General features: G+C 48.0%; 2 protein-coding genes and 1 long non-coding RNA gene across 4 annotated transcripts; 2 read left to right on the forward strand and 1 right to left on the reverse strand.

Annotated features, from left to right (window-relative positions):
* Positions 1 to 1,316: 1,316 nt before the first annotated feature.
* Positions 1,317 to 8,007, forward strand: RAB33B (RAB33B, member RAS oncogene family). Its single transcript, XM_085222095.1, has 2 exons — positions 1,317 to 1,559; positions 4,818 to 8,007. Exons 1-2 carry the CDS (start codon positions 1,317 to 1,319, stop codon positions 5,259 to 5,261), a joined length of 687 nt encoding a protein of 228 aa, XP_085078221.1. The 3' UTR covers positions 5,262 to 8,007.
* Positions 5,375 to 25,515, reverse strand: LOC146544402 (uncharacterized). 2 transcript variants are annotated; one of them, XM_085222099.1, is made up of 8 exons: positions 25,314 to 25,515; positions 23,158 to 23,240; positions 22,123 to 22,394; positions 18,416 to 18,560; positions 14,789 to 14,919; positions 13,685 to 13,777; positions 9,900 to 10,792; positions 5,375 to 8,700 (listed from the first exon to the last, which is right to left on the reverse strand). In XM_085222099.1, exons 3-6 carry the CDS (start codon positions 22,244 to 22,246, stop codon positions 13,689 to 13,691), a joined length of 489 nt encoding a protein of 162 aa, XP_085078225.1. In that variant the 5' UTR covers positions 22,247 to 22,394; positions 23,158 to 23,240; positions 25,314 to 25,515; the 3' UTR covers positions 5,375 to 8,700; positions 9,900 to 10,792; positions 13,685 to 13,688. The 2 variants fall into 2 exon arrangements, with proteins under 2 accessions (XP_085078225.1, XP_085078226.1); XM_085222100.1 differs by lacking the exons at positions 18,416 to 18,560; positions 22,123 to 22,394; positions 23,158 to 23,240; positions 25,314 to 25,515 and adding exons at positions 10,936 to 11,912; positions 12,021 to 12,083 and having other exon boundaries at positions 14,717 to 14,846.
* LOC146544403 (uncharacterized) lies at positions 13,772 to 20,304 on the forward strand. The gene is made up of 4 exons (XR_014882821.1): positions 13,772 to 14,070; positions 14,474 to 17,514; positions 18,397 to 18,541; positions 19,120 to 20,304. It is a non-coding gene; the product is annotated as an uncharacterized LOC146544403 (long non-coding RNA).
* Positions 25,516 to 27,456: the final 1,941 nt, after the last annotated feature.

The following is a 27,456-nucleotide window of genomic DNA, read 5'->3' on the forward strand; positions in this document are numbered from 1 at the left end:
CGATTGATCTAATTATCCTTCAAGCTATTCGGCGTGTTTGCAAGCTGCTCTTAGGTGCCATTTCCCAGATAATTCAAGAAGAGGACTCGTGATGGTTGTTGCGATATACGTTAATTTTAAGAGGTGCTTTAAACACAAATGGATTTTCCACTTTACAGCGCTTAAAGTCAGCTGGAGGATCAGCTTTGGAACAGGTTGTAAGCTCAGCTTTAACTCACAGGCAAAGTGAATGGGGACGGTTCTCACACGAAGGCAGACTTTCAGCAGAACGGCTTTGACTCAGTTTCCGTGTGTGAAATTCCTCGCCGTGGATCAGCAGAAGCTGTGAGAGTTGTGTCCCCCGGGCTTGGTATTCTCCCCACGGGACTGTCTCACCATTTTCATACTATAACAACGTGTTACTGCTTTCGCACGGCTTCGTGCGCCCGCAGTTCAGCAGGCCGCTAACTCACAGCAGTTGTTTACACCAACTGCTCCCGGTGTAAACCACGTTTGCACTGCTCAGACTGTAACCGACAGAAACCTGACTCGTGCTCAAGCTGCCAGCTGGGCTAAATGGCACGCGCTGAAGGGTGCACGGGTGGGAAAAGTTCTGACCTTTAGCGAGTACGGCACACAAAGCACCCCAAACTTTGGTTGTCCTGCAGCTGGAAGGGGCAGCCGTAAGTGAGTACCGCTCCCTGTGCCACGGGCACCGTTCAGCCCCAGCTGGTCTCCATCTGAGGCGTTGTTCAGCCCCTGGCTATCCCCTGCTTTATTCCTCTGGACACTGCGTTTTGAATCACAGTGGGAATATTTAGACGCCGTATGTACATTCCCTTGAGAAGGCTCGGTTGCGAGAAACCGGAATTTTGTCCTCTATGCCACGCAGAGATTCAAGCCGCCTCTCAGGGTTGGTTGAAGCTCTGAACTCTGCGCATCTGTCCGTGTAAAACGGGCTGACCTTTCCTTCCCACCTCACCTACGATTCGGAGGGGCAGCGGCACAGAGCTACAGAACGGTTTGCCTCGGAACGGCCCATCCAGTTCCACCCCCGTGCCGAGGAGCGCACGGCTCCCGCCGGGGCGCGCCGCTCGCAGCCCCACCCCGCCCGACCCCGAGCGCCTCCGGGCAGGGGGCGCCACACCGCCGCGGGGCACCCCGCCGCAGGGCCGGGCGGCGACCCCGCTCCGCGCAGCTCTCGCGAGACGCGCGCGGGCGGGCGGAGCGCGGCGCCGTGACGTGCCGCGAGGGGAGGGCGGGGCGCTCGCGTCCCCGAGGCGGTCCGCCCGGGGCCCGCGGGGCGGGCGCGGGGCTGGCGCGAGGCGGCGGCGGCGATGGCGGCCGAGCTGGAGTCTTCGCTGGAGCTGAGCTTCACGGGCAGCGGCACGGTGCCGGGCGGCGGGCTGCCTCCCGCGCGCTCCCGCATCTTCAAGATCATCGTCATCGGCGACTCCAACGTGGGCAAGACGTGCCTCACCTACCGCTTCTGCGCCGGCCGTTTCCCGCAGCGCACCGAGGCCACCATCGGCGTGGACTTCCGCGAGCGCGCCGTCACCATCGACGGGGAGCGCATCAAGGTAGCGGGGCAGCGCGCGGCGCCGTGCCGCAGCGGGGCGGGCCGCCGCCGGGAGAAGCCAAGCGCGTCCCGTCGGGGAGCGGGGCGGAGCGGAGCGCTGCGCTGCGTTGCGTGCGGTCACCGGCCGGGAGGTGCTGAGGGACGTGGGCTGGCGGGCTGCGGCGGCGGTAGGCCGGCGGTCGGACCGGGTGAGCGTAGAGGTCCCTCCCGACCATAACGACTCTGTGATTCTGCGCTCTGCTCGCAGGGTCGCGCTGACGGAGCGTTACAAAAACAGCCGGCTGTGCCGTTTGCGGGTTGAACCACCGGTTGCTTCCGAACGCAGCGCGCTTGGCTGCTGCCGGGAATGTCGTTCTAAGCAAAGCTCCCTCCTACTTCTGCTTGACGGCTTGTTTCCACGAGCAGATGTTCATAGCCGTGTGGTAAGAGGGACCGGCAGCAGTCACGGGGCTGTGCCATCACCGGGTAATTACAGCTGACAGTCAGCTGAAGGCCGGCGTCTTTCTTCACTTTCTTCCTGGTTGAAGACGTTGTGGGAGGCCCGTCGCAGCCCTGGACCTCTTCTCGTGTGCTTTTTTCACCCCACGGCCTAACTAAAAAGGAAATATCAACAAGAGCCTTTGTTCCTCCTTTCCTTTGTAAAAGGATGGCATTGCGCTTCTTCAGCTCCTAGCCGACATTCTGCACTCTGGTCCGTTGCTGTCCGTAACAAAAGGGAGAACCTCTGGAGAGAGATCTTCCTGGCGGCGCCGTCCTGTTGCCTGGCGCCGTCAGAAGCTCTGGCTGATGCAGAGCAGTGACCGAGAAGTAGCCCGATCCGCAGTGCTGAGGGGCTTCGCTTGGGATATCGTGCCCTTTTGTGACATAAGCTGCCGTGGCTGGCTTTGCTGCCTTTGGAACGCTGCCTGTTGAATATGTCTGGGTTCTGGGTGAGGGAGGTGGAAGACGCTTTTCCGATGCCTGGTTTCCCAGGAGGTTCCGTTTCAGCTGGAAAGGGAATAAATTTTATCATCGTGGCCAGGACCGAAGCTATTAGGAGGTCACAGAGCCCCGCTTTTTGTTGTCTGCCTCTTCCCCTCTTCCCATCCCCGCCTTTCTTGCTCTCGGCATCTGTCCGGCAATGCCTGTTGAACCGGGAAAGAGAGAAGCTGAGAGGAACCCAATCGCTGCCGTTCTCGTTGTGCCCTGAAGGGCCTGCTGAGTGGAGGGATTTTTCCTCTTGTTTTGAAGGAGAGCATAAGTCGGTGTCTTCCCATTCCCCCTTCTCCCTTCCCCCAGCCAGCTGAATGGTCGCTCCCGTGCTCCTACAGAACAGAGATCATTTCCCTTGCAGCTGGAAAAACGCTGCGTCACTGGCAGTGTTGCAAGCACAGTTCATCTGCTGCCGGGGGTCTCCCACGCATTTTCTTACAATTCCAAGACAAGAGCTTAGTGTATTCCTCCGTAGTTGATGCAGCGGGCTAACGGCTGCGTGTGAAACACTAATGCCCAGATGTGAGAAATAGATTAAATTGTTCAACGATCATTGCGTGCTACGTTTTCCTTTTCCGAAGTTGACCTTAGCGCTGAAAATCGATGAGAACAGTGATATCACACTTCAGTGACCTACATAAGAAGAGCGAAGGACTCAAATTAAATTCAAAGAAGAGAGTCCAAAAAATCGTGTTCTGCACCTCTGAGCCATTCACAGGCGGCTGTGTTTGGTTTTTTCCTCTTTTTTTTTTTCAAGTGCCACGTCTTAAAGGGCTGCTATAAAACGTGTGTTTTATCGTCCTCGATGATGGATGATATTTAAATAATGATGAAACAAGAAACTTAACGTTAATTCATCAGGGTGCATCTCTAAAATAGATCGTTCTCCTTTGCAGTCGAGCAGATAATTTGACAGGGGGGTCAGAAATGGAATAGTCCGTTCGAGTTCGTCTGGTAAGACGAAAGAAGAAATTTCTGAAGTGTAAAACTTTCACTGTTGGGAAAACGTATCACTCGAAAGGGCACGTTTGGTGTTGGAAAGCTGCATGCAGATAAAATGTAGGAGAAACGATGAGTACAGTTGAACTTGAAAGACACGTAAAGCTTTAATTGAATTTCCTCTTTTGTACCCAAGGCAGGCAATAAACTTGCGGGCGGATCTGTGCTTCCCTAAAGCGTGACCAAGTTCTGCTTCTGAGCGAGGCGGAGAGAGAAGAGTAACCTCAGCTTCTACAGCCGCCTGCGGAAACCAGCCGCCTTTTGTGTTAGATTTGATCAAACAATTGGGAAGATTAGATGCAGCGATCCCCGAGCATCATGTCCTCTGATTATAAGCCGGGCCTCCCACCGTACTTTTTTTGTCTCTTGAATTTGTTACATTTCAATTTAAAGTTGTGGGGTTTTTTTTATTTGTTTTTGTTTTTTCCATGAGTCTCCCGCCTATACAGCATTCCGTAAGGGCACAGAACCAGAATTCTCTCTCAGCTCGGTAGGTGAGGGCATCTTCTTTAAGCTGAAGTGACTGTATTTAAACTAGCTGTTCGGGCTGTCTCGGCAGGCGACGGAGATGAAGAAATTGGGCATAGAACAGAATACAGCAAAAAGCAGCATTTGCTCTACGGAGAGATGAATTGCAGCTGCCGTTGCCTTCGGTCAGAGGCTAGGATGCCTCGCTTTGGTTTTCTTCGTGATCCCAGTGACTCCTTTAGAAGCACTGCGGGGATCTTTATAAGCCCGTGGATCAGAAGCTGCAAATAACTGGACTAGAGTACAGAGGCCGAGCAGTTGGTTTGTCCGGTTTATTTTGCTGTAGCTGTTTGTGCAGGGTTGGCGTTGTTCCTTTTAGGGACGGCACCACAGTAGGCTGTTACCTTAATGCTTAGAACAGCGCTTCGGGGAAGACGACATCGTATTTGGCGGTGAAAAATCCTGTCAGCTGAGATCTGTTTTTTTCTAAGAAAAGCTTTAGTGGCAAGATTTTAGTATTTCTTTGTGTAAAGCTCTTACAAAATGCCGCTTTCAGTAAACCGTCCGAACTGTGTCTTAGTTATGAAGCCGCCTCGCGATTTTTTTGTACCTTCAATTGTGAGCATACAGCTGTGGAAGCAACGATTTCCGTAAACCCCGTAAAAGCAGTAGTTTTCCTTGGCACAAACTTTGCAGAGCAATCGATTCCAAAGAGCGATTCGCTGCGGTCGCCCGACTTTCGTAGCCGTAGGTAATGCGTGTTATTCTCCCAATGTGAGCAGTAAGACATTTTTCTCTCTTTTTACCCTTCTCTTTTCAGATCCAGCTATGGGATACGGCAGGCCAGGAGCGCTTCAGGAAGAGTATGGTGCAGCACTATTACAGGAACGTACACGCTGTCGTGTTCGTGTACGATATGACAAACATTGCCAGTTTTCATAGTCTGCCGTCGTGGATAGAGGAATGCAAACAACACCTCCTCGCCAACGATATACCACGGATTCTTGTTGGAAATAAATGTGACCTGAGAAATGCTATTCAGGTACCTACGGACTTGGCCCAGAAGTTTGCCGATACCCACAGCATGCCGTTATTTGAAACCTCTGCCAAAAACCCCAATGACAATGACCACGTGGAGGCCATATTCATGACACTGGCTCACAAGCTTAAAAGTCACAAGCCATTAATGCTAAGTCAACCCCCAGATCGCGATCAAGTACACATAAAGCCTGAACCCAAACCCGCCATGACCTGCTGGTGTTAAATGTCACTATTTATTGCTGCCACCTTGTCCCGTGTGCAAACGCTCCACGATTATGATCTCGACGTAGATCAAGGGTTTGGTAGCAATTAGAGCAAATCCCTTTGGCACTTTACTGTGTGGTTTGTTTTTTTTTTCTGGTGTAGATGTGCCCATCTCATTTTCTCGCGCTTCGTTATTCTACTTTCTGAATCTCTGAAGTTTCACTATAAGTACGCAGGAAAGTAACCTGTCAGATGAAGCGTTAACAAAGCAAGTCCTCTCGAGCTCTGGCTCTCTGAGATCGTTTTTGTCACTCGTGGCAGGGTTACAAGTAGTGAGACGGTTTACTAATGCGTTTGGTTGCTCCCTGCGTTGGGATAACGTAGGAGGAAAAGTGTTTTGGGACAGCCGGATGGCTCGACGTGCAGATCAGCGGGTAGGGAGATGCGTGACGTCTGAAGGAGTATTGGATGCCTGCTAGCAAACTGAGAAGCGAGGGCCTGTTCTTCCTCTTTAAATAAACATTTAAAAAGCAGACAGGATCATCAGATTAAGTTTGAGCCGTCGGCGTAAGTGCAAACTGCTGGCTTTGGTGCCCTGTCGTCGCATGGTAAACTGCTTCTCCGTGGCAGTGGTGGGAGCGTTGAGCAACTTGTCCCTGCCTCTAGGCGATTATTTAGTACGTAACACTTCATTAATTCGTCATAATTAATTGTACGACTAATCTGTCCTTAAGGAAAGTCCTGTAGCGCGGGATGTGGGGGACGAACAGGGACTAGAACTATCTTCAGCCTCTTTGACCTTAGTGAGATCTAAATACTCAACGAGGATTGGCTTCTAAACGTGCCGGATTTGAGTTGAGCAAGCCAAGATAAGTGTAAACGCTTACAATTAAAAATAGGAGTTAATTTTTCAAAGGCGTACTGGGGTTTTCAAAGACGCAGCTTTTGGAGGATGCTCGGGCTGATGAGTGCTTCCTAAATATCTTGGAAAAGACAGCTGTTTACGAGTTGACGTGATAACTCGCTGTAGGGATGAGGACGCCTAGGACAGGCCCTTACTTCGGGTGCCCCTTTCGATGTACAAAGTCGTGCCTTATTTATTGGAAACGTCGAGGCCGCCGTACTGCAAGGAGCCGCGTTGTTCTGTGCCAGCACGCATGAAGGCTGCTGCGGGTCGGTTTGCATCGTGATAAAAACACTGTCAGCCATTCACAGCATAGGGAATATCGGATTTTCTTTAACTAGTTTTAAAGGCAAAAATTAGCTCTTGAAATACGGGGAAAAAATGTGCCAAATAGATAAAGTGCTACAGATGTTGTTGGTTACAACACGCCTGCGTCACGGCTGTGAGCTGTGCCTCCGTGGCATTGCTCACGCGAGTTAGTGATTCCTCTTGTAGAACCATCTTCTTCTGCATTCTCCTCGTTGCCACCATCTATTCTGTTCCTTGAAGGTCAGGGTTCATAACGAAGGTGGTCCTGTGGTGCTAGGTTGCATATCGTTACATAAAGTGAAATGTAATCCTTAGATTTCAATGTACGACTCCGTATGCCGTGGTCGAACGATATTTTCCGACTTGTTGTTTTTTAAAGCAATTCAATGAAAAATGCAGGTGTTTGATTTGCAACGTGAAACCCGTCGCGTCGGCTGGAAATACGGAGCCCAGGGTAGAAGCTGCCAGCTAGAAACAAAGTACTGAAACAAAGTAGCTAATGCAATGTGAACTATGGAAATTGTATCATTGAATTGCAAGTTATACCGGTAAAAGGGGAAATGTATCCACTCTTTTCTAGGTTTAGAAAAGCATTCCATTCGGCCTAAAAGGATGAGGATGTTTAAAGGGAGTCTACGCAGATAATATTACTCTTGTCCAAGGGAAGCTGCTACAGTTCTGACTGTAATGTTGTTGACGCAACACGTGTTAAAGGGAACTTTAGTATTTGCTCTGAACCGTACGTGACAGAGCTTACGGTCTTTTCAGAAGCAATCGGCTTTTTGAAACTAGCGTCCTTAAGTTTTTTTGTTTTTTTTTTTGAAAAGGATTGACCTGAAACTTATGTGTGTAGTATTATAAGTGAACAATTTATTTTTGACTCACGTCCTGAATCCTTTTTCTCAAAAGGATCCATCTTAACTAGTAAATCAGTATCTTAACTTGTATATTAGTAAGTGCGTCAGCACACGTTCTTTTGTTGTCGGTGTCTTTTTTGTTTTAATTAATGTGAGCAAAGCGGATCGCACAGAATGAAGCGTTCCGAAGTCGGGCTGGGGTCTGAGGTAAGGCAACAATGTAGATACAATGCCGACGTTAAAGTGGATGTCGGACATCTGCAGATCTGTTACGCTTTGAGGTATTCGCAACCTGTACATAAGGGCCCTCGCGCCGTTCAGATGGCGTGGAAACAAACGACGCTTCTCGTATGTAATCTTGTCTTGAGCACACAGCATGTTGTAACGGTTCTGCCTTGAAGATAATGTGAGCATTCGGGATTCGGTGCGCTCCCTGGCTTTCAGTAGTAGCGTTCTACCCACAGAATTGATGTCGAAAGCACCGAACACTTTGTATCCGTATTTTCACCTTACCCAACGTAACCTTACTTACGTTATTTTGTATGTATGGGGAAAGGGAAAGACACAGTGCCAGAAACGTAAGAACTGGCTTTGCCACTGACTATTATCACTTGTTTTCAGTAATCGTCTACAAACGGTGATAACATTTCTCTTATTAAAATCCATAATAAACTGTGATCAAGAAGGGAGCAAAATGAGTCTCTGTTTTTTTTTCTGTGCGTGGCTGACAACGCGTTGGAAGCGTGTCCCGGTACTTGGCCTGCCGTCGGCGCTGCGCAGTTTCTCTGAGCGTCTAAAGGAGCCGCCCGACGGTTCGTAGCACGTTCAGGTCGTATGGGAGGCTTCCGGGAGAACGGGAGCCGACGAAGATTTCAAACCGGCAGCTACTCGCCCTCAAACGTACGTCGGTGTCCTTGGGACGTCTTCATCACGCTCACTGTCCTACATCACACGTGCAGAAACGAAAGCCCTTATCCTCACACACTACTGGGGCTCAGAAGATAGTCTCCCAGGCTGTTTGAAAAAACAAACACCAGAGTCTCTTTTCTTCATAATGCACTCACATAAAGCACGCTGTTTGGAGCTTGAAGGGGGGATTGAGAGAAATGGGGTTTTTTTCCTTTTTTTTTTTTTTTTGTGTGTGTGTGTGAGTCCGTTCGCTCTGCAAGTCCAAATGAAGGCATTCATACAGCTGAACGGAGTCATCGGCGAGGCCTGTAAAGCGACATTGATAGGGAAAGAATTGCTGCTGGCTTCCACCGCCCGTTCGGATTCACTGAGCTCTGCGCAGCCACCCGGCTGCAAAGTTGGAATCGAAGAGGCTGACGCGTGCCAAGGCCGTGCTGGAAGCCAGCGTAGAAAGGTGTTACCACGGCCCAGAGGAGGGTCTATGAGAGCAGCCAAAAGGAAGAGAAAAGGGAAAAGGGGGGGGGGGAGGGAAAGAAGATAAAAATTTACCATCGTTGTTTCCTGTGGAGTTAATGCATTTCTCTAACATAAACTGTTAAATGTATTTTCTCCTTGTTTATTCTTAGTGGAATTGTGATTTGAAAATACATTCCTAAAGCTGTGAGTAGTTTCTGACATTTCTTTAAAGCCTTCAGTATTTGAATGGCCATCTTCCAGCTTGAGTGACTACATTTTGCCTACTTAAATTCCCCGCGCGGTTTCAATTAGATAAGTTATTCTTCTGCTTTTTCTGTCCTAAAACCGTTCTGCAGCATTGCTGCCGCTAAATCGGGATTTCGCCCCGGAGGTGCTTGCACTGATCCCTGCGCACCAAACACAATTTACGAAACAAACCGAGTTTTTTGCTGGATTAAAATTTTTTAGAAGAAGTTTTATGATGGCTTAGAATTATTTTCGGACGTCCACAGTTACGCTCAATTTAAAGGCACCAGTAACCTCCCTCACGGTGTCCTACCAGAACCCCTCCAGACAAAATAGACCACGCACTTTCAAAGCATTTCCAGAGGCTCCTCGAGGAGACCGTCCTTAAATCGTAGGCACATTGCCATACAGGAGTCACCCCACCGAAAGAACCGAGGGCAGGGTTTAGAAGATATTTCTCAGGTGCATAAAACCTCAGGAGCTAATAGCTGCGGCAGGCACGTGGCAGAGGACCCTTCCCCCCGTGCTTTTGGAAATGCTGCCAGGGTTTTTAAAAGGAAACAAACCTATCTGTCACAGAGTTTCCTCCTTACTGTGAGCTCAGCCTGAAACTATACAGTCGCACGTAATTTTTGTCTGCTAAGGAAACCCAGAGAGTATCTGCCCCAGATGGATTTCAAATGGAAGTTTTCTTCAAGCGGGGTATCGAAACTGTACGGACTCCTCCAAGGCATCGCTGCACTTGAGTTTAAATGTAGATTTAACTGTAAACAGATACTTTCGGTATAGTTTCTTATTAGCGTAGCAGCTGAAATAATTCTAAGGCCAGGACCGTATAGCAGCCTTCCGGTCCCCGAAGGGGGTCTACGGGAAAGCCGGGGAGGGACCTTTCAGGAGGGCATGCGCCGACGAGGGAAAATGGTGTAAAACCGGAAGGGGGTAGATTTAGATTAGGTAGTAGGAAGAAATTCTGTACCGTGAGGGTGATGAGGCACTGGTACAGGTTGCCCAGCGAGGCCGTGGGAGCCCCCTCCCTGGAAGCTTTCAAGGCCAGGCCGGACGGTGCTGTGAGCAACCCAGTCTAGCGGGAGGTGTCCCCGCCTGCAGCAGGGGGTTGGAATTAGATGATCTTAAAGGTCCCTCCTGACCCAAACCATTCTATGGTTCCGTAATCCTATGATTCTGTTTCCTGAACAGGGCAGTAACACTGCCAATCCGGGCACGGCGGAAACTGCGCTCGCAGTTGTTCACTGCTGCGTTCCCTGTAGCTTTCTACTGCGGCATATTCTTTGCAAGGTATTGCGTTCGGTCGTTTTGTTGAGGGCGTCGTGTTCTTTTTGAAAGATCACCCCAACGTTAAACGAAAAGTAGGATCGATTGCACCTCGTTTTCCTCATCGCACATGAACTCACGTCAGTCCTTGAAATGAGACGCATGCAGCGCAAAGATGCAGCGTGCAAAATCGAATGCTTCCTTTAGACAGACATGTTGGGCGTACTCTCTTCGAAGTAGAATTTTTTTTCAGGGAATATCTGTGCGTACACGCACACACGTAGATACTTACATCCCGCCAGTTCTCACTTGTCATTACATTAGATTAATTTCCGCCACAGAAAATACCATAAGGTGAATACCTATCGTCAGGCCTGTGCGCTTCATTTGGTTTGGGGTTTTTTTGCACTCACATTCAATAGTAAAGAGTAAGAATATGCGTGGTCTCCGAAACAGTCATTATTTAGGCGGCTGGAATTTATAACGTGACATTTCAGTGCGTTCTCCCGGTCCTTTCCTTCGAGGCATCGACTGAGTAATCTCTTCTGAGTTTGTTCTTAGAGCGTGATGGAGTCCTCAGGTCTGTATGGAAAGGCTCTAAAGTAAGAAACACAAAAAAATCATTACGGCGAGAGCCAAATGTACGCACCGGAGACCTTAAGCTCCTTTAAATGCTAGGGTTTCTGGCTGGCAGTTCTCCAGTACCGAACAGTTACATCCCCGTTTAGCATTTGGCTTACGGTGAACATGCAGAGAGGAGAATGTTTTTACACCGAAGGCTCGGATTCTGCGCCTGCCAGCACGACGCACAAAAACACAGAGAAATATTCGAGATGAGTCGGTTATATCGATTTTACACCAGACAAACTTAAAAAAGACTAAGTAATTGCCATTTAATTCTAGCATCTGTGTAAGCGTTCATTGTAACCGTTGTCCCAGATTACTCAGCTTTATACTTTGTTTCGTAAGTTTATATATAAATATTTATATATTAAAAAAATCAGCTAACGATGCCTTTTGTTAGGCTACGCAGGCTTCTGCCATCTATTGAGACCCGATGGGTCACTCGGCACGCGAACCCGGAGCGAGATCGGGGTTTGCTGTTTTACGGAGATTTATTTTGAGGGAGGGAGCTACGCGACGCAGCTGCACGGGGCAGAGTCATCTACGCAGGCTGAAGGTTACTGTTCGTTACTCCGAACGGTCACTTGGTATCTTCAGATTGGCCTCTTCAGAGGCTGGTTCATTTTTTTCCTAATTCGATGAAAGAACGCACCGTAAATCCGAAGAACCGCTTGCCTGAGGAGCAACTAACCGACCGTCATCTTCAAGAGCTGAGAGAGCAGAAGCAAGCCAGAGGCTAGGAAGATCAGTCGCATCGTTTTACCTGCCCATTTTCAGTCTGAAGCTGGTCAGGTCGGTGACCGGTGTCATCGCGTCGCATTTCTTAGCGGGATACACAAGGACAGTCACAACACCACCCCGTCCACACGCCCCACTTGTTGTTTTACAGACACTTTGCGCCCCGCTGGCAGCACACGCCAGCCGCAAGCCAATTAAAATAGCTCTCCAAAGGTTTTCCTGCCTGATCATAAGTGCTGTAGAGTCGCTTTATTCTCCGCAGCGGCACCGCCGCAGCCGGGGACAAGCGGGGACGGCCGCAGCGTCTCCGCCATCCGTCGCTGCCAAGAGGACGCCTCGGGAACACAGGCAGTCTCTGAGAAAACGGAGCCGTTCTCAGGATGCTCCGATTCACGAGGGAGCGGGCTGGCACGTCGTAGAGAGACAGGGGAAATAAGGGAGGTGTATCTCGAAAGCCAGTTACCTCGCACAAAGGTTGTCGTCGCAGTGCCCGGATGAAAGCTCTTAAAGAATTTAAGTACGATAGCTGCCATAACAACAGAAGCACTGTTATAAGACCAGACCGTCTTACTGTTTTGTTGTGGCATCCCCGAGGGTAAGCAGGCATTTCAGTTCTCAGCTTTGCACTTCATTTGAATGCTATCAACCTGAAAATCGAGACTGCGGTGCTCAGAATAGAAACCTCACAGCACACACCTCGAGCTGCGTGCATACAAATAAGAAAGGGATTTGCCAGTGTGATTTATTGCCTGTGTGTGGGTCTGTGATAAACTGCCTTCACTTGAGAAGACATCGGAGCACCGGAAGACAGCGAAAAAGAGGGCAACTCATGTACAAAAGTGGATGACAAGGAAAACTAATATGTAAGGTGTGTTACGCGTGTGTTTTTTTTTTGTGACTGGCAGAGATTTAAAAAAAAATCCAATGACCTCTAAGTCTGCACAGGAGTGACCCGTATCCTTCACCCTCTCCCAGGCCGCAGCTCCATCGTTCAGCCCCAGCCCCGCACCGTTCATTCTAACTCTGCCAGCACATCCCTCACAGCGAGGGGACGGGCACAGCCACCTGGCGCACAGGGACAACCACTGAGCCGGGCCTAAGGGTTCCGCGATCCCTGTCAGCACCCAGTCAGCCCTAACGAGGCCCACCTGCACTAACAAAGCAACCACTCGCAGGTGCAGCAGGGCCGGCTCTGCCGGGGCACAGGTGCACCCGGTCAGGAGCCCGGGGCAGGGTCCGCCCCAAAGCCTTTTAAACCCCTCCCGAGGCTGCAGGGAGCCACGGAGGAGTTCCTGCGGTTCCCTGTCTCTGGTGGGTGGCTGCTGAGCTCGCTGTCTGCTTGTGGAGGGGGACTCTTGTAGGACTTCTGCTGGGTTCTCCTTACTTCGTGAGTAAGTGTGGTGCTTTTGTCTGGTTCCTATTTTGTCTTGGTTTTTTTTTTTGTTTGTTTGTTTTTTTTTTTTTTGTTGTTCAGGAATTGGCCCAGGGTTGCTGCTGGATTTTCTGAGGCCAAGCACAATCCTGATGCGTGGGAGTGCTGCAGGCCCTTCTGCTTGCACAGATGGGAGCGTGAACAGGATGGGGCTGTGTCCTTTTATCCAGCCCTAACGCCACTATGGGTGAGAAGCACAGTAAGAAGCTGCTTTTCCGTTTTGTTTCTGTTGCTGTTTGTTTCTTTTTTAAGCTAGTGGTTCTTCACTCAAAGCTTCTGATTTGTGTTCTTTTGCAGGGCAAGAGCCGCAGCAGAGGCCCTCGCAGCAAGAATCAGCCCGAAGCTGTTAGCGGCGTTGGCAGTAGTAAGACTGCGGTGGCTGTGAGGGCGGGGGGCTCGGGGATGCGCTCTCCGTCCCCTAGCAGAGGTTCCGCCGCTGGGGATGGCGTGCACAGGGGCTTCTGGGGCTTCCTGCCCGCAGTAAGGAGACTGCTGGGCTTCCACCCTGCCTTCGCGGCTTTGGTGCGGGGATGCTGTTGAGCTCCCTCTGATTCTTGGGTTCGGTGTTGTGCTGCTGTTCAGCTCCCACCTCTTTTTGGGGGGGGATTGGAGTAGGGCTGGTTTTTCAGCTCCCTGAGGCCAAAAGTAGTTCTGGATTAGGAGTGCGAAAGTGAGCTGGGGGATGGATAACCTACCTTTTTAGGATGGGCTGTTGGAGTGGAGGCTTTTCCTCCTGGAGAAGGCGTCAAGAAGTTCTGAAAGCAGCTTTTCAGCAGGTGAAGGGAGAGCTATAAGAAAGAAAGGTAGAGTGTTCAGCAGGGTCTGTTTTGACAGAACAAGGTTTGTTTTTTTTTTTAACACTTTAGAAGGTCTACAGGGTATCCTGGGCTCCATGGTAAGAGGGGAGGGGACAGGGAGGGGTTTGTTTCTTTCTACTTCGCCCTTGCGAGGCCCTATTTTGAATTATGTATCCAGGTCTGCGGTTCCCAGCACCAGAAGGATGCGGAGCTCTCTGTGTGTGTCCTGAGGAAGGGCCGTGAAGATGAACGAGGGGCTGGAGCAACTCCGGTACAAAGGCAGGGTGAGAGAGCTGGGCTGCTTGGGGGGAAGAGAAGGCTGCAAGGAGACCTCCTTGCAGCCTTCTAGTATTTAAAAAGGGGCTTACAAGAAGGAGGGGAATCAACTTTTTATCCAGGTAGACAGAGATAGAACGGTGGGGATGGTTTTGAGCTCAAGGATTAGTTTGGATGTTGGGGGAAGCTCTTCAGCAGTGAGGCGCAGGAACAGGCTGCGGATGCTCCATCCCTGTAGGTGTTTGAGAGCGGGGAGGATGGAGCCACCTGGCCTAGTGTCAGATGGGAAGACTGGAACTCTGTGATCCTTGGAGTCCCTTCCAAGTCAGGATATTCTATTGTTGTTGTGTCGTTTGTATGTGTGTGTGTGTGTGGTTTTTTTTTTTGTTTTTTGTTTTTTTTTGTTTTTAGTGAAAAGGAAGCTATCTCATTTCAAGGATTTTGCTGCAGGGGAGAACACGGCCCAGAGAGCTGATCAGTCTAGATGGGGCTCTAAGCAACCTGTCTTAAATGTAAGTGTCTATGTTTGTGCTGAGGGCATTGGTCTATGTTACCCTTAAGGGTGTGTCCCAATGAAATGAAATCTAGCAATCTTCCTACAGGTCCAGGGCTGGGAGGAGGAGTATGGCGGTGTGAAGCTGCAGGAGGCCTTACAGATGGAGGTGAGTTGTGCACATCTGCAGCCTGCACGTGCCGCCCCTGGCTGCGGCTGGAGAGCAGAATTACCGCCTGTGTGGTTTTTGTTGTCTTCGTAGCCTGTCCTGCTTGCTGCATTGGGCGGTGACAGAACACGGCACGGCGTTTGCCCTCCCACCCATCCTGGCGGTGCAGGGGTTAAGAAGCAGCACAGAGGGCAGCTGAAACGAGAGCAATGCATGAGAAACGCTTTGTTTCACTTGGTCTTGTCTTTTCTTTTGTTCCCAGGCAGGGCCGTAGCGGGGAGGAAGCTCGGTCCTCCCTCGGGAGGGCGCGTTCCCTGCCCGCACGTGGCGCCCTCGGGACGGAGACGTTGCGCAGCGTCGCGTTTTGGTTCCTGGCTCGATAGCGTGCAGCAGAGGATCTCTGGAGGAAAGGGGCTGACAAATCGAGAAGTAAGGGGAGCGCTGCTTGTTTGGCAAAGCAGCCCTTTCTTGTGGGCTTGTTCCCTGGCCGTCTTCCTTTCCAGGTCCTGGTGCGGTCGAGCTGGAAGCTGCAGCGATGAAGCAGGATTGTGTTTACGACTGGAGAGCGCCTTCCTTGTGGAGGTTGACGTGCCTGCTGATGGAACGGGTCGACCCTCGGTCTTGCGGTGAGATTGCTTGGTGTCGGTGGTCCTTGGGATGTGACAGCCTGGACCTTTCCTGGGCCTGTTGAGCAGCGTCAAGTTTTTTTTTGTTTCCTTTCAGGTTATGGTGCCTGTGATGGGTGCTGGCTGGAGTGTGTGATATGTTTGTCCCCTGATGTTCAGGAGTATAGATTGCCTGGTGAGTAGGTGTGCAATTATGTTTTTGTACTTCTTGGTCTGGGTTTAGTGTGTTTTGAAGTGCTGCTTGTGTAGCAAGGCTGACATTGGTTAGTGTGCAGTCACAGCAGGGCATGTGTCTCCTACTTGTATGAGCAATTGACTTGCCCTTTTTGGAAGTGAGACTTGGCTGGGGATGTTATGCCTATTGTGATGAAGTATGGCTGTTGTCTCTATCTGTGGTGGTGTTTTTTTTTATTTAGACTTTCTTTCTTGAAATAGATGGCTAAGTGTTCTTGCTAGTTGAGTGAAGTAACTGCTGTGCTGATGTTGTAGAGATGAGTAAGTGTGTTTTTTGTATGCTGTTGACTTAAGTTTTAGAGTTTGAGGTGACCATGTTTAGCACTGGGTTAAGTGATTTGTTTATGTTTTCCTGGGGCTTTTTTCAGTGTTTGGCTACTGGGTGTGCCATGTGGTTTTTTAATGGGGCTGTTGGCTGGGGTTTGCACTATCTCTAAAGAGATATTATTTTTTTTTTTTTAGGTGGGAGGGTGGGTTCTGCTGTCTTTTTTTTGAGAAGCTGTGGCTGGTGGGGGCCCCGCTGCCTCCCCAGCCCCCGGGGGCTGGTGGGGGCCCCACAGGGGTGTGGGGGGAGTGACATGGGCATTCCCCTCTAGTTTTGGGAAATGCCCCTGGGTGGGAAGGGCTGGGACCTGCCCCAGTTCTGAGGGACTCCCTTGAGTGGGTGAGGCCCCTGGTAGCATACACTGTGGCCCAGGGGTGGTCTTGGTCATGGGCTCAAAGAGAAGGCAGGACTGGAAGGAACTGGAGTCCCTGCTTTGCTGGAGAGCAGTCAGGTGCCTTCTGAGCACAAGCAGCACGTTCTGGAAAGATCCCTTTGTCTGGGACTCGATGGGTCCTTGTGTGGAATAACTTGGGTTGGCCCAGGGAGATGCTTGGAAAAATCCTTGGAGATGCGGGTGGCTGTGCAATGCTCCTGCAGCAGGCAGCCGAGTGTACCTCCTGGGTTCACAATGTATATTCTGCAACAACAAATATCTTCAACGTAAAGTAACAGGGATGAATAGAACATGGGGCTTTTGCCACACAAACTGCTTAGCCAGAGCTTCTTGTTTCCCGTTTTGCGGATTCTGCTGCAGTAACCCATGCTACCTGCTAGAATGAGGAGAGGTGTTAATTTTGAGGTGGAAATAGAGGTCAGCTGACAAGCTTAGGGGAAAAATAGCGTTGATGTGGGCTTACCATCTCAAATGGTTGTATTTCTAGGTTTGAGCCATGCTGTTAACTACATTGTGGTATCACGCTAATGGTCTGGCTGTAACTGCTTTTCATGACAACTAATGCCCTACCTCAACTTGCTCAGGTACTCAAATCCCAAAATGACATCTTAACTGCTGCTAACTAACTTCACAGAGGGGCTCCCCACGCAAGTACGAGAGCTGAAGCCTCTGCAGCAGCTGCCGTGAATAGCCCCGGTAAGCTGGGCTTTAGCTGAAAAAGCACAAATGAATGTACGCTGAAATCCTAGCTGCGTCTGAAAGCAACTGGCCGTGGGGACCTCACCTCTTACAAAGGGATCCCAGGAGGCACGGGGCTTGACTTTGGTGGCTCCAAAATTGAAGGTGGTTCGGTGGCAGCTTGCTGCCTTTGGATTCCCAGTGAAGCCACTGCATTACGTAGAGCTTCAGAAGTGGAGGAAGTTGGCTGCTCTGCTTGCCTTTTTTTTTTTTTTTTTAGCATATACTCCAAGTCCTGCTAAATCAGGGTAACAAAAAAGTAAAACAAATGCTTCTCAGATTGCCTACCTTCTACTAAGAGCTCTGTGCCAGATTACACGTAGTTAGCTGTAGGTGCCTTTGCAAATGGGTGGCATGAATAGCACTGAAGCAAAAGACAAGTAAGGTTGACTGCTGGAACTGCTGCGTGTAACTCTTCCGTGGGCTTGTTGGTGAACTTTACTGTATTTGCGGATGAAAGCCAAGAGATGCTGGTAAGTTGTCTTTAAATTTAAAGGGAAGAAAAACTGATCTTGCTAAGGAATGCAACTTAAATTTCTGTGACTGCGCACCTAGCTAGTTTTCTAGAAATCAATTGAAAAGACTTCTTACTAGCACAAGACCGGTCCAAAACAGCTGCTGCGGGAGGTGGCAGAAAAGACACTTACGTGTAAAGAGGCATACAAAAAAAGATTGCCACTCTTCTTCTCAAAACTAAATCTGAGACTGCTACGTTTTGAGCTCCCTTAGACTCAAATAACAAAAAGAAATGAAGTGGCTGCATTGTAAGATGATGGCTATCGAACAGCGGCTGGTGGGAGCAGCGGTAGTAGCGCTCGTGACACGTGCGGTAGCAAGCATTTCTAAACCTCTGAGAGAAGAAATAGACGGGAAGGAGCAATGCGTGCAGTTAGCAAGTGGCTTGATACTTGTGTTTTTGCTGGCTGCTGTTCTATTAATATTATATATTAATAATATTGTAATTGAGTTCTTCCTTTACGTGTGACTTTTTGCAGCAATCTCTTCTGCGGTGGTATTTGAATGCAGCTTTTGCCTACGAGCTGTAACTTTGGCTGCTGAATGCTGAATTTACTACAGCCCGTGACCAGAAATGGCTTGCAAAAAACCAATCCTTTGCCTCTTTGACTGCATAATACTGTTAATCAAATCTGGTCACCCTGAGCGTTTTGCGCTGCTGTCTACTTATTTCCCAAGTGGCTCCCCTATTCTGAAATATTCTGTAGGAAATAAAGGAAGTTAATTGGAAGATGAGACAAACAGCTAGAGTGTACAGCTGCTGTTGAAAAGAAGCTCGATGAAGAGCTGGAAGAACATAGTGAAGTTCAATACGGTACGAGCTCTGCTTTTTCCTGTAGATGCAAGATTCTCGCCTACCTGCATTGTCTGGTTGCCGGTGGGGGAAGAAAACTGTGAGCTGGGGAGACTGCCATTTCAACCTTGCTCGCTGTCTGAGTGGTGTCTGATTCAAAGGCTGCCTCCTTTGGCATGGTGATGGAGCAGGTGAGTTCAGACTTCTCTTCTGGGGGAGAAAAAATGCTGCCTGTCATCTCAGCTGTTTCTTTCAGAGCACGCTTAACTGAATACATTCTCTCCCTATAAAGGCGATTTTTATGCTTTTAAAGACAGCTTTCTACTTTTTTTTTTTGAAGTTTCTAATCTCCTACAACTGCAAAGTGCATCCTCCTACGATTAGCTCTCAAATGCCAGGAAATGAGGTGGCGGGTTGCTCTTCCTCGGCTCCAAGTTTTACTGCTCCTCCTTCCCGAGTATGCTGCTGCAAATGCACAGCTTCAACCTGCTCGGCTTGTGACGGGTCTTCCTATGCAAGCCTGAGTTGGCAGCGCTGTTTACTTGTAACTGTCTCAGTTAATTGTCTCTCTGCAGCCTTTGCTTTTAAATAAAAGCCCCTTGAGAATCACAGAATAGCAGCAGTGTTGGCTACAAACTAAGTCCACCTTCAGGCGAAAGAGGTGAAAGCAAGAACTGTTTATTTATGTCACAACTTCAGTTTTTCCATTCATAAATGAAGTAGGAGACCACTGCAACTATTAGACTAAGTCTATCTTGGTTTCTTTCAGGAGCCTGCAGGTTGACGGAAGGCTGGACAAGGCTCTGAGCGACCCTATCCAGCTGTAGGTGACCCCAGTGGCATGAGGAAGCTGGACCAGGTGGCCTTCAAGGGTCCCTCCTACCTCGAGTTACTTCAAAATTGTGTTAAGTCAGACAGTGCTTTAAAAAAATTGGAATCTTACAGATAGGCTATCAGTGAGGACATAATTGAGTAAGCTGTTTTTTTTCATGCAGTTGAAATAATTACTTAAACTATAAGTGATAGTTACATTGATGGTGGGAAGAATGATGAATGTTAAATTCTCCTGTAGAGCTAGAAATGTGCTATAGTTGAGAGACCTTTGATGTATAAAATCTAGGCTAAGTCAGGAACTACTGCGTTTGTTATACGCGTTTCTTGTACAGTAGTATGTTTATCTGAAAATGCAAAATGAGCATGCTTTGTAACGCTTAATTGATATTACGCTTCCATAATAGCTTGAATGACAAATTTAAACTTTTTTACAGCTGTGGTAAGATGGAGCTGGGTTCTTCTCTATCTTTCTGCCTTTTATTTAATGAATGTAAGGTTAAATAACTTCAAAAGGGGCTTTCAAGAAGCAGTTATACTAGGACTGTTGGGTGTTACTTGAAAACTACACCTTTCCCCAGAGCTACTCTAGTGTTTCTAAACTCCTGGTACTTTCCATCTTGGTTTCCTTATGCGCTGCTCTCTAGAGGTCTAACTACTGTCAGGCTCGAGGTCTTTATGCACAGACTCCTCCTCTCCAACTTCTGCTGTGAAATTTCTCCAGCGTCACATTACCAAAATAAATTAAGTATATACTTTCAAAATACTCAGCTAGCATTTTGTCAGAGTTCTCCCGTGAGTATGTTATTCAGGAGCATTTTCCTTTGCCCTGTGCACTTAAATTACCCGCACTTAATTGGAAATGATTGCTAAATAAAGGATTACTTCCTCATAACAAAACCTCCCGGCTCCTGAGGCCAAATTCACTCAGCCCACAATCTAGGCGAGAGGGCACCTTTGGCCTCTGGATGCCAGCAGATCCTACGGCTGCAGGGAAAAAGGTTTTTCTATAACATAGCGTGATGTGCTGAAACGCTATGAAATGAAGCAAGCGCCGTCAGTGTAATTCACGAGCACATTTCATCAACTCCCGCCCTAAGCTTTCCATGTTTTTAAGAGTTGCTTTTGTGTCTGTCGAAATAAATGCTCCTCTGCAACTGTTGGAAGGCAAACCAGGTGCTGTTAAACCCCACTGGTGGCTAAGCTTTGCTCTTTTCCCCGTGGGATGGGGGAGAGCGCTGCAAGAAAAAAGCAGAACTTGCAGGTTGAGGTGATAGTATTCACACAGATAAAGAGAGAGAAGGTTACTACTTGCAACAGTATATACGAATGCATACACACATATATAATGAGTTCTGACCCAGTAATTGCTCACTACCACCACCCAAGTGATGCTCAGCTGAATCCCCAGAAAGCAACAGAGTCAGGTGAACTCTCACCCCTTCAAAAATCTTTCTGCTTGACGTGGAACCCTACAGCCAGTCTAAGTCAGCTGTTCCCCCATTCCTTTCCCTCCCAGCTCCTCGGGCTCTCTGCTGAGAATGGGGCCCTGGATCTGAACAATACTGCCCAGGAGCAACTATAAACCTGGCTACTCTCCTAAATCAAAATGAAGCATCAGACCGGGAGCTCTGAAAAAAAAAAAATTCCATCCCAGCTGAAACTAATACACTACCTTTTGCTTACTCAGAATTAAAAGCAATTAGCTCTACCAGCAAGAGACTCTCCAATGTTCTTAATTGGCAAAAGCTGTTTTAGAACTATTATTAAAAAAAAGTAAGACACAGGACAAATTGAAATAACTACTTACAATTATAAGAAAAAACCAACAAAGTTCATTGCTCTTCTCATTTACATATTCAGAAATTTCCAGAAAAAAAAAAAACACAACAAGGTAGGTTTAAAAAAAACAAACAAACAAACCCACATTTTCACTGAACAAAGACCAAAACTTGGTAAATCATGAAATGGCTTCGGTTGGAAGGGACCTCAAGGATTATAAGAGTCTCAAGCCCCTCGCCAAGACTGTGCTCAAGAGCGCGTCCTGAGATCACATTCCAAACTGTAGACTAGGGTTTCATTACCTGTAACACTACGGGATAGATTAAAAAATTAATTACTTCAATCCGGTCCTGCAGTGCAGCAGATTCGCACCTAAAATCTCCATTCGTAGCTGCCCACCCTCATTTCTGTTTTAGATACAATGAAGAAAACCAGTTCAAGAACAATGAAAAGCAAACTGACATGGCAACATTTCTTGCCAAGATAAAACCAAATATGGAAAAATATAACACAAACATAGTTTGCGTCTATGCTCGGGACTCCCACACATTCAAGGACTACAGAAATACAAAAATAAAACAAAGAAAACAAAGTTCTGAGTAAGCAATGGACGTGCCAGTCATCGTAGGATTATTTATCCTTATTTATTTTTCTTTTCCCCCTAGCTCTTTCAGGAAAAAGCAAAAGAGGTTCATTTTTTCCCACTAGGAAAGTAAATTCAGCTCCACCCAATTGTGACCTTCCCCTAGTTTATCTTTCCACAACATTTAGGTACGATAACTTAAGTAACAAGGTAACTATCCAGTTGAATCCAATCCACTGAGTTCCGTACCCATCGTCTTCACACCGACAACACTAAAATTGTAAAAGAAAAGTTGCGGTGCTCTGTATTTCCATGGTGGAAATATCGCAACTGCATAAATGGAACACTGGCTTTGTTTTAACAGAGTTGCAATAGCTTCGCAAACTGAAGCTCCATTAAAGTACTTGGAAAAGCAAAAGAAAAAGCTCCCTCACCAGCAGCAAATAATTGCTGGAAAATAACATGACAGAAAGAGCAGTGACAGCACAGCCAAAAAATCGTGGGCTGTAGTGGGCGAGGGCTGGCTCAAAAGCAGCAGCCCGAGCACAGAAACAAACAAAAAAAGAAGCCACTTACCTTCAAAAAGCCTTTCGTAGGCAGGGACCTCCGAAGAGATCCTCTCTCCTCCTCTGCCAGCCCTTAAGTGAGATCTGGGAAGGGGTGGATCCTGGCTCCGCCCCTTCCGCTCGCTAGGGAACATTGCACGCACCTGAGCTCCTGCGGGTCAGCCCCGCCTTCCCCCCAGGTGCTCGATCACTGCTTCGGGCCCTGACTCGGCGCTTCCGCCTCAAATTGTGGATGTTAGCATTCAGAAGGCATTGCATCCGAGTTCGCCCTCGTTACTTGATCTGCATAATTACAACAAACATTTTGATTACAAGGAGAGCCGTTAAAAACAAAAATAATTCAAAATCTATTTCCAACAGAACACCTGGCTGCAATCACTTAGCTAGAAAAAAAATACTTCTGAATCTATCCTAAGCGTACAGCCGTGGAAATTTATAAATTTAATCTAAACAAAACCATAATTTCACCTGCACACAGGAATCGAAACCGCTACTTGACTGAGAGAATTCTCAGCTGCAAAACGCTCGTCTTCAACACAATCACCGCCGTTAGCTGTGCGCTTTTATCAGCAATGGAGCTGAAAGCACGTCTGACGTTGTGGGCCAACGCGATAAAAGAGAAGGCGTCACTTTCGTTCTCAGCGTCAAATAGAGAACTGAAAGGTCACAATGTTGCCAATGTCATTTTATCGAACGTTTGTTCATCCAATTAATGGATGGATTCATTAGTTTCTGCATCTCAGCGATAGCCTCGAGAACTCTGCGCTAGAAAACCTCTGCTCATCCTCTAACAGATATCTTAGCGATCTAATCAAAGCCAAGGAACAACGGAGTATGGTTTAGAGAAATAGAGAACGATCCGGCGAGAGGCGAATCTATCTTTGCACAACCTATTTTTGCGTAATTTTGCCTAAGAACAAATTCCTTACTTTCAGTTTGTTTGGTAATCGTGTGTGAGCAGAGTAAGACCAAATGTTCTTGCAAATGCTATTCTTTTGTTTTCCGCTTCTAATAAATGTAAAATATTTGGAAAATACATCCTCACCTGAGCCTGAATGTCTCTTTGAGAACAATTCGTCGCAATTTGGAAGATCCGTTTTTTAATGGCTTTTACGTAAACTGCGACAGCTGAAAGCAAAAAAATGAGGGAGAGGGAGGCATATGCTGATAACTTTCGTAACGACAATTCGAATTGTACCTTGTAAAGATGAGCAGCAGAATTGACGGCACACTTCCGTTACTGCTTACTTCGACTTCGTTACTGTTAAATGTTTCGAACAAGTAATCTGTAACAAAACTTCATTTATGATACAGAAAAAGTTCCAGCACGGGACCCAGTGCAGAGAATAAGGTAATTTTCCATCTTAGGATACGCTGGGGATCTCGTTTTGGGCTAGCTTCCAGCTTACGCCAGCGAGATCCCGGGAAATATACCTTACCAATGTCACAGGCTCCTTCCCCTGTGCAAAGGTGAGGATCGCTGTGAATTTAAGAGCTCCAGGACTTCAAAATCGAGCCAATTTTTTCCCTCCCAGTCAAAGATTATTAACGATGTGAAAGAGTAGGAGTGAAATGTTTTTCTTCGCCTTATCATTTCTGAGGAAAAAACTTGTAATTCTTCAATACATTCTCAGGCTGTTTTTCAATGAAAATGCTATCTCTACGACAAAGAGACAAGGACGTTTCTTCCTTACCGTTTTCTACAAATAAGTGAGTGGCAGTAGAAACTACAGCCTAAGAAACACGCTCGGCACAAGGTTGACAAAATTTAAATCCTCTGATACGTATCATAATAAAGAAAGCCTTTTTCCAGACAAAAGAAAACGAGCTGTTCTGCGTGACCTTTGACAAATCAAACCGTTTTCCACTCGTAATAAAATATCGGTATCGTCCCTGAGAGGCCACGCCTCTCAGAGCAGCGACCTTCAGTTCTCCTCTGTCAGCCTGGAAAGCGTAGGCGTTCCTCCGAACACATCGATAACTTTTCTGATGTTCTCAAATGACTCCTTGCTGTCTCGATCGAGATTTCAAAGTGCTGTGCCGCAGTTCTTAGCTTTCGCAAATCCTACGAATCTGCTTGGCCCCTAAGCTTTGAATGCCGCTCCTATTGCATTTGGTAACTTATTTAAAGAGCTGAGACGTTTCGCAATCAAAAATAATGCGGTAACTTTGGACCTCTTGTATGATATTTGCACGGCTCAAGCTCCGTCACGGCACGGAGGACACGTCAGTCTACTTATCTACCAGTTTTGCTGCGCAAGGGCGACTTTATTTTAAAGTCATTCTTGTGGAACTCCACGGGGACCTTCCGGCACAAAAACTGACCGCCGGCTCCTCCTTTCCATACGGGCTTGGGGGCTCATACTGCCTTCTGCAGTATCACAGACATTCTTCTGATGTATAGCCTTAAGTGGCACCGGGGGAGGTTTAGGCTGGATACCAGGAAAAACTTCTGTACAGAAAGGGTTGCTGAGCACTGGAACAGGCTCCCCAGGGAGGCGGTTGAGTCACCATCCTTGGACGTGCCCAAAAACCATTTGGATGTGGTGCTCAGGGACGTGACTTAGCGGAGGGCTGTTAGAGTTAGGGTAGGACGGTTAGGTTCTGATTGGACTCGCTGATCTTTAAGGTCTATTCCAACCTGAGAAGTTCTATGATTCTATGATGATACGAGCTGTTTCTGTGCCTGACAAATGTACGGACTGGGAGGCTTCTTTAACAACTTCCAACTTTGAACAATCTTGGCAGGAACTCCCAACTACAACGGCCTTCTTGACGTGAACGAAAGATGCGCTGCTATTAGTGAACCGTAGGCGCAACACAGGTTACTGTGAGTGTTTAGGAACTGGTCGGTTCATAAAGTTTTCAATGAATTTCGACTCTATTTTTTACATGAACTCACCCAGTATCATTCTCTACACATTATGAATACCCAGTTAACAGAATCTTCTGTAACATAACGGGCCTTCACGGTGAACCTGGTTCTAGATTTCAGGGCCACCACAAACCGAGGTGCATTTCTTAACAAATTAAATATAGTATTATGCGCACACTTTGCCGATGTCCTAAACTGAAAATTTGTTTACTGTAGTACAAAGGGGAAAGGGGAAAAAGGAGAAAAGGGAAAAGGGCAAAGGGAAAAAGAACACCGTCTACCGCCCCTGCCCCCTCCACCGTCTGCCGCGATCTTCAGCTACTTACTGGATTTCAGGGAGTTGAGGAAAATCGTATCGGACAGGACCGAAAAGCGCAGGGGTCCCCTCGCTCCTTCCGTCTGCTCGTCATAAGCCCCCTTTCCTTACAATTTCTTCACATTAGGTCCTGTTGGAAGACAAGTTCTGCTTGTCCGTGAAGCATGTGAAGCATGCCCGTACGGTTCAGTGCAAAAAGAAGCCGCCTGCTTCTGTGTTTGAGTGTGAAAGCAGTACGTCAGCCGCCAGTCCTTCATTTTGAAAGCATTGTTTCTTTCTGTTTTTCAGTAGGAGGTGTATTTACACCGTCACAGTTTAACAAGGATAAGCATGGACTCTCTAACAGTTTATGAGCTGTTTTTCAGAAAACTTTTCTCTGTTCCAGATGCCACTGACCCCACATCAAAAACCCACGGAGAACTGTCGCACTGACGTAGCTGTAAGCACGCAGAATCGAACTGTAAATTGCGAGAGCGTGGAGAGCCTCTGTGATTACAGCCTTTATTGTTTCACACATGTAAGTAAGCATGCACATCATAGAGCACTTAAGTAAAAGGAAAGAGAAAAGTAGCGTGCATGTGAGCACAAAACATGAAGCGCTCAGCTGTGCCTTCCCATCTTTGTGTCCGTAGGAAGGGCACGCAGTAAGGAAGCAAGAGAAACGCACCCTAAGATCTGTGCAACAACTTGTCCGTTTATTTCAAGGTATTTTTACCTCGCTCATAAATAGGCAGCAATAAAGGGCTCCCGGCTTCATCGACTGAAGTTTCAGCTGCTGCTAAAAACAATCAAAAGCACTTGCTCATCAGAGGGTGATTTGAGTCCCCGCGTATGATTACGCATCCTCATCACCACCGAGTCGCTGAGACGCTGCCGTCAGAAAGCACGGTGCCGGCAGCTCCTGCGACTGGCATGGAAGTCTCGCAGTGAGGCGAACCGTCGAATCCGGTTATATCAGAGAGGTTTTAAGTTGACTACAGAGAAAAATAAACACATGTATAACACCTTCCTACTTCCAAGTGCAGGCCAGCACCCCTCTCTGTTCCCAGGACGTCTATTTCGTTAACTACTACGCCTCTGCTTTCCCATCTCCTTCGAGGCTCTCCTTGGCAGCTACCACTACGTTTGCTTGTCTCGCAAGCAACAGAAAAAGGGAAGCGATCGGCCGAGGAACTGCTGTAGCAGAGCCGCTGAGACCAAGCAAAAGCTTGGGTGAGCACCTTCATCGATGATCCAGATAGCACTTCTGCTATAAATTAGGCCAACACATTTTTCTCAACGATACGAGAACTGTTGATTCCCGGGGTCATTTCCCGCACAGAACGCATTGTGCAGCTGACCTACCCGAGTGAAGTTCAGTGCTGCACGTCACACTGGAACTGGCAGCTCTGTTTTGTCCTCTGGCTTCTCCTGCAGCGTTTTCCCAGCAGCGTGCCCGCTGCTGCGGCCCCGACACGGCCGAGGAATAAAGGGAACTATCGTTACTGTCAGGTAGTGCCATTACAAGATTGGAAGGGAAGTGATAAAATCCCCAAGAAGCGGTTATCATATAAGAACCCCAACCTGCTCACACCCCCAGTTTCGTGAGGAGCTCTTCTGTGGAGCTCCTTCTCTGTATTTCTGCCTAGGAAACGGCTGCGGAGGATACTTCACTCTCAGTGGAATGTTAACTCACAGAAACCGGTGCCTTGATTAACGTTCCATTACAACCGATCTGGTTTGATCAGCTAACAGCCTGCCAAGGAGCAAAAGTCTGGGGGGAGCAAATGCCAAGTCCTTGTCCCTGAGCGTCACTGTTGCTTCCAGGCTTCGGGTCCACGCGTCGTTCAGTTCTGTCCTATCTGCCAGTATAAGGCAATGTTACAGAGCAGTATCTCTGGTGGGACTGCAGCTTCCACCCGGGCACGGTACGGTGGCTGAGCGGCACCTTTCAGCAACACGCCGCTTCCAGCAAGCTGCTCCTTCAAAGGCAAAATCTGTGTCAGAACACAGAGAATCAAAGCCAAGAGGGTATAAGGTATTGGCAATCACACGTACCTCTCGGGGAGCCTTGCTTGCTTTTAACCTACAAGGACAACAGTTTGTGTTACTTAGAGAGAGAAAACAATTCATCGCGGGCTGTCAGAAGAATCTGAGGGTGGAACGCTCTCACG

The sequence above is a fragment of the Meleagris gallopavo genome, chromosome 4, assembly GCF_905368555.1.
Source record: "Meleagris gallopavo chromosome 4, MGAL_WU_HG_1.1, whole genome shotgun sequence".
Taxonomy (NCBI): Eukaryota; Metazoa; Chordata; class Aves; order Galliformes; family Phasianidae; genus Meleagris; species Meleagris gallopavo.

Bases quoted from the DNA above. Each gene is read 5' to 3' on its own strand.
- RAB33B (XM_085222095.1), top strand. From the start codon at position 1,317: ATGGCGGCCGAGCTGGAGTCTTCGCTGGAGCTGAGCTTCACGGGCAGC. The intron at 1,560-4,817 runs GTAGCGGGGCAG...TTCTCTTTTCAG, and splicing joins TCGACGGGGAGCGCATCAAG to ATCCAGCTATGGGATACGGC.
- LOC146544402 (XM_085222099.1), bottom strand. From the start codon at position 22,246: ATGTTCCCTAGCGAGCGGAAGGGGCGGAGCCAGGATCCACCCCTTCCC. The intron at 18,561-22,122 runs GTAAGTGGCTTC...TTTCTCCCCCAG, and splicing joins CTACGAAAGGCTTTTTGAAG to AAGAGAAGTCTGAACTCACC. The intron at 14,920-18,415 runs GTAGGCGAGAAT...CTCTCGTTTCAG, and splicing joins CCGGCAACCAGACAATGCAG to CTGCCCTCTGTGCTGCTTCT.